The sequence below is a fragment of the Hypomesus nipponensis genome, chromosome 11, assembly GCF_054491055.1.
Source record: "Hypomesus nipponensis isolate SF chromosome 11, ASM5449105v1, whole genome shotgun sequence".
Lineage (NCBI taxonomy): Eukaryota > Metazoa > Chordata > Actinopteri > Osmeriformes > Osmeridae > Hypomesus > Hypomesus nipponensis.
Window position 1 is genome coordinate 1,335,001 of NC_140371.1, and position 5,000 is coordinate 1,340,000.

The window sequence follows — 5,000 nt, forward strand, 5'->3', positions numbered from 1 at the left end:
AGCAGTAACAGCAGCTGTAACATCAGCAGTAACAACAGTAACTACCCCCCCCCCCCAGTCCTCAGCAGCAGTAACAATAGTAACAGCAGTTCAGCAGTAACAGCAGCAGTAACAGCAGCACTAACGGTGTGTTCACACTGCAGTGTGGCGGGCAGAGCGGGGCGTCAGCTTCCAATTCATTTTCAATGAAACCAGGCGTCGACGCTCGCATAGGGCATTGTAGGAAGGCAAACGGGCGTCGAAAGTTGGATTTTCTCAACTTTATGTAAATGAGGAGCGTGAAAACGCTAGCGTTGGCCAATCGGGTTGGTTTCTTGTTTCTTGTAATGTAGCAACTGTTGTTCATGGTAAACATTTCTAATTTTGACAATTTCAAGATGGAAGAGCAACTCATTGTATGTGTGTCTTCATACCCAGTATTGTATGAGACGTCTATGTTCGATTACAGAGACGTAAACAAAAAAAATGATGACTGGCACAGGGTTGTTGAGGTTGTCGGCGTCCCTGGTGTGTATTTTGTAATTTAATTCAGTTTCGTCACATTACGTAACTTTCTTCTGTGCTAGCTGCATAGTCTAGCTAGCTCACCCGGCACACGATTGACATTCAACGTTGAAATGCTGGCTGGCAGCCACTCGCTATCCATACAGTGAATGTGTAGTGGCAAGTCATAATCTAGCGATTTATTTGCAGATATTTCAAGTAATATAATAAAAGGTTACAAAGGTTGTAAAAGTTGTATTTTGTCTGCACATTTGCCATGACATTATACGAACTACAAAAGTGATTTAAGAGAACTACAGTTCTGAATTAATCTGTCTGACACGCCCCCGAGTGTGGTGCACTGTGGGAAGGCCAGCGGTGCAGAGCGGTAAAAAACTCTGCAGTGTGAATGCACCATGACAGCTGCAGTAACAGCACTAACAGCAGTAGTAACAGCAGCAGTAACAGTAGTAAGCAGTGCAGCAGTGACAGTAGTAACTGCAGCAGTAACAGCAGCAGCAACAGCAGCAGCAGTAACAGCAGCAGTAACAGCAGTAACGGCAGCAGTAATGCAGTAGTAACAGCAGCAGTGACAGCAGCAGTAACAGCAACAGTAACAGCAGCAGTAACAGCAGTAGTAACAGCAGCAGTTACAGCAGTAACATCATCAGTAACGGCAGTAGTAACAACAGCAGTAACAGCAGTAGTAACAGTAGCAGTAACAGCAGCAGTAATAGCAGCAGTAACAGCAGTAGTAACAGCAGCAGTAACAGCAGTAACGGCAGCAGTAACAGTAGTAGTAACGACAGCAGTAACAGCAGTAGTAACAGCAGCAGTAACAGCAGCAGTAACAGCAGCAGTAACAGCAGCAGTAGCAGCAGCAGTAACAGCAGCAGTAGCAGTAACAGCAGCAGTAACAGCAACAGTGTGTGTGTGTGTGTGTGTGTGTGTGTTTGGTTTCAGGGGTCAGAGAGCAGCCTCTAGTGTTCCACTCCCAGGTGCGGTCATCAGGATACCACCAGGGCCCAAGGTATGTAGACCAGGGTATGTAGACCAGGGTATGTAGACCAGGGTAGATATACCAGGGTATGTAGACTAGGGTATGTAGACCAGGGTAGATAGACCAGGGTATGTAGACCAGGGTATGTAAACCAGGGTAGATAGACCAGGGTATGTAGACCAGGGTATGTAGACCAGGGTATGTAGACCAGGATATGTAGACCAGGGTATGTAGGCCAGGGTAGATAGACCAGGGTATGTAGACCAGGGTATGTAGACCAGGGTAGATAGACCAAGGTATATAGACCAGGGTATGTAGACCAGGGTAGATAGACCAGGGTATGTAGACCAGGGTATGTAGACCAGGGTAGATATACCAGGGTATGTAGACTAGGGTATGTAGACCAGGGTAGATAGACCAGGGTAGATAGACCAGGGTATGTAGACCAGGGTAAGTAGACCATGGTATGTAGACCAGGGTAGATAGACCAGGGTATGTAGACCAGGGTATGTAGACCAGGGTATGTAGACCAGGTTATGTAGACCAGGGTAGATAGACCAGGGTAGATAGACCAGGGTATGTAGACCAGGGTATGTAGACCAGGTTATGTAGACCAGGGTAGATAGACCAGGGTAGATAGACCAGGGTATGTAGACCAGGTTATGTAGACCAGGGTAGATAGACCAGGGTAGATAGACCAGGGTATGTAGACCAGGGTATGTAGACCAGGTTATGTAGACCAGGGTAGATAGACCAGGGATGATAGACCAGGGTATGTAGACCAGGGTATGTAGACCAGGTTATGTAGACCAGGGTAGATAGACCAGGGTGTTAGACCAGGGTAGTTAGAACAGCGTAGGTAAACCAGGGTAGACAGACCAGGGCCAGGTAGAGTAGCAGAAGGCTCAGTGTGGATGCAAAATGATTCTGAGCACCAAGGTGTTGTCTTTCCAGGAGGACCATGTTTTCACCCAAAACCACTGTTCCGAAGACCCCAGGTCACACGAAGCCCAACCACTCAGGGTGAGCTGGGCGTCTGGTCCAGTCCCCCCAGGACCAGCTTGATGGATTCAACCTGGAATTCACCTTCTGAATGACCTACCATCGTGCTTCCTGTGTCAACCTCTTGGTGTGTTTCTTCCTAGAAGTCTGCTGAGAGATTACCCATCAGACACTGTGGCGCCGAGTGTTCTACACGCTCACCTGAGCACAGGCCCCTCCCCCACACCTGTCTGCTGCTGCCAGTATTCAGGTAAGGCTTTTCCCACATCACCTGGTGGCAGGCTATATGGAGGATTACTGATTGCTGCTGAGGGCTCTCTGTGTCTCTCTGGCATCTCTCTCTGTGTGTGTGTCTCTCTCTCTCTCTCTCTCTTTCTTTCTCTCTCTGTTCCTCTCTCTCTCTCTGTTACACTCTCTCTTTCTGTCTCTCTCTGGGCCCTATCTTGCACCCAGCGCAATTGACTTAGTCAACGACGCAAGTGTCATTCCTAGTTTGCACTCGACGCAAAGCCAACTTTTCTCTCCACAGACGCAAATCAAAATGACTTTGCGCTCCCGTGGGCGGTTCAGCGAAAAAGGAGGCGTGTTCCGGTGCAAACGTTCCCTGGTGCTATTTTGCAGTTTCCGAAAAACAATTCCGCCACTGACCAGGAAAAACGTGGTTTAAAGTCAATGGCGCGTTATTCAGATGCTATTTTAAGGGCGCAAGCTTGGTCCGTGCGCACTGCTGGCGAGGCCAGGGTCTTCTTTCTGCGAAGCTAAGTTACTTTGTTTTGATTTATGGCGTGTTACATTTCTTCAATGATTATAAAAATATTTTCATAAGAAATTTCTATGTATGTGAACTTCATTTGTAACAACGGTAGCGATTTCCTCCCATGACTGTTTAACCAAAGCTAATTTGGTTAGGTTTCTTCTCCCATGCCCATCAGAATCAGAATTCGGTTTATTCGCCATGAAGCTTATGTTACACAAATACGCAATTTGCTGTGGTAGGAAGGTGCAAACAATAAACATATGCTGGTATAAATTAAGTACATTACTTAAACTAATTCTAAGAACTAAACAATTTAAAAATATAACAATAAAAAAAAAAAATATATATATGTAAAAATAAGAATAATAATTTGAATGAGTAGCATGAGTGGGCAGTTTAGTGCAATGAGAAAACTGCTCTGCCTTTCTCATACAATGTCACTTCTCTATCTTTTACGGCCCTGACGACAACGTCGATCTCCTCGGCTGTGAACCTCTGGCGTGCGCCTGGCAAATCCGCCGTTATAATAGCAATTCGCTATGGAACAAGCGCTGCTCTTAAAGGGAATGTGAGATGATGCTCTGATTGGTTTATTGCACGTTACGCCCAAACCACACCCATTAGTAATGTAGCTACTTCAGACCAACCCTTTTTAGATTTGCGCCAGGCGCAAAGCCATTTATCCCGCCGGCAAAATAACAACCAAGCTGAAGTCACGCCCACAAAGTTACTTGCGCTTTGCGTTTTGATACTTGCGTTTCAGATCGTCAAAATAGGGGGGAGTGTCTCTCTCTGTCTCTGTGTGCCTTTCTCTCTGTCTGTGTCTCTCTCTCTCTCTCTCTCTCTCTCTGTGCCTCTCTTTCTCTGTGTCTCTCTCTATATATCTCTCTCTTGGTGCCTCTCTTTTTCTCTCTGTCTCTCTCCTCGGATGTCTCTCCCTGTGTGTCTTTCTTTCTTTTTCTGTCTCTCTTTCTGTCTCAGTTCAGCTCAGTTCAAAATGCTTTATTGGCATGACAGTTCGGGTTGAGCAGTATTGCCAAAGCAGTCCATATTGAATGGACATTTTAAAATATACAGTATGTATATATTAGGGCTGTGAAAAATAACGCGTTAACGCGTCATGATTAAACTACAGGATTAATTTGTTATTTTTGTTTAACGCATTTAACGTAATATAACAACAATTCCACCCAATCTGCAACTTCTGGATGAGAAGTTTGTGTCCCAAAAGAACTAAGATGGAACATCCAATAAAATATAATAGTGATATGCACACTCTGGGAAGACGTTAATTATCGCTCTGGATAAGAGCGTCTGCTAAATGACTGAATGCTAAATGACTAAATGTTATCGTTTCACAGAAGCAATACCAGCCTAAAGTAATCTATACCACCTCAACGCGAAGCATGCGTTGATCGACGAGGGGAGTTCAAGTAGAATGCGCCAAACCACACTCACTGAACAGCGTAGGGCCCTCACTAAGTCTGCCTGTGACAAGGTGACTAGCACAGTTGCCAAATATATTGCAAAAAGCTGTAGACCGATTGATATTGTTGAGGACGAGGGGTTCACCAAAGTTTTGCGAGTGGCAACGGGTGACTCGAGCATCGTTCAGAGATATCCTCTCTCTCTGTGTCTTTCTCTCTGTCTCTTTCTGGGTCTTTCTCCAGGAGATGGGAAGCAGATTCTTTGTGGCATGGGAGACCAATCTGTGTTGCTGTACAAGTCTACTCTAACTGGACACCCTGCAGTTTACAC

General features: G+C 45.6%; 1 protein-coding gene across 5 annotated transcripts in view; it reads left to right on the top strand.

The window, feature by feature from the left end:
- The window catches only part of wdr27 (WD repeat domain 27), a 60,606-nt gene that overhangs the window by 20,125 nt on the left and 35,481 nt on the right, over positions 1 to 5,000 (top strand). For 4 of the 5 annotated variants that reach the window (XR_014768804.1, XM_084709095.1, XM_084709097.1 and 1 more), the window contains exons 13-16: positions 1,447 to 1,513; positions 2,438 to 2,506; positions 2,629 to 2,735; positions 4,913 to 5,000. The exon at positions 4,913 to 5,000 is cut by the window's right edge and continues 2 nt beyond it. Coding sequence is in view for 4 of the 5 variants with exons in the window: in XM_084709095.1 (XP_084565221.1) it covers positions 1,447 to 1,513; positions 2,438 to 2,506; positions 2,629 to 2,735; positions 4,913 to 5,000 (331 nt within the window). In the remaining variant the exon portion in view is untranslated. The remainder of the gene's footprint in view (positions 1 to 1,446; positions 1,514 to 2,437; positions 2,507 to 2,628; positions 2,736 to 4,912) is intronic. The other variant, XM_084709096.1, reaches the window with a different exon arrangement.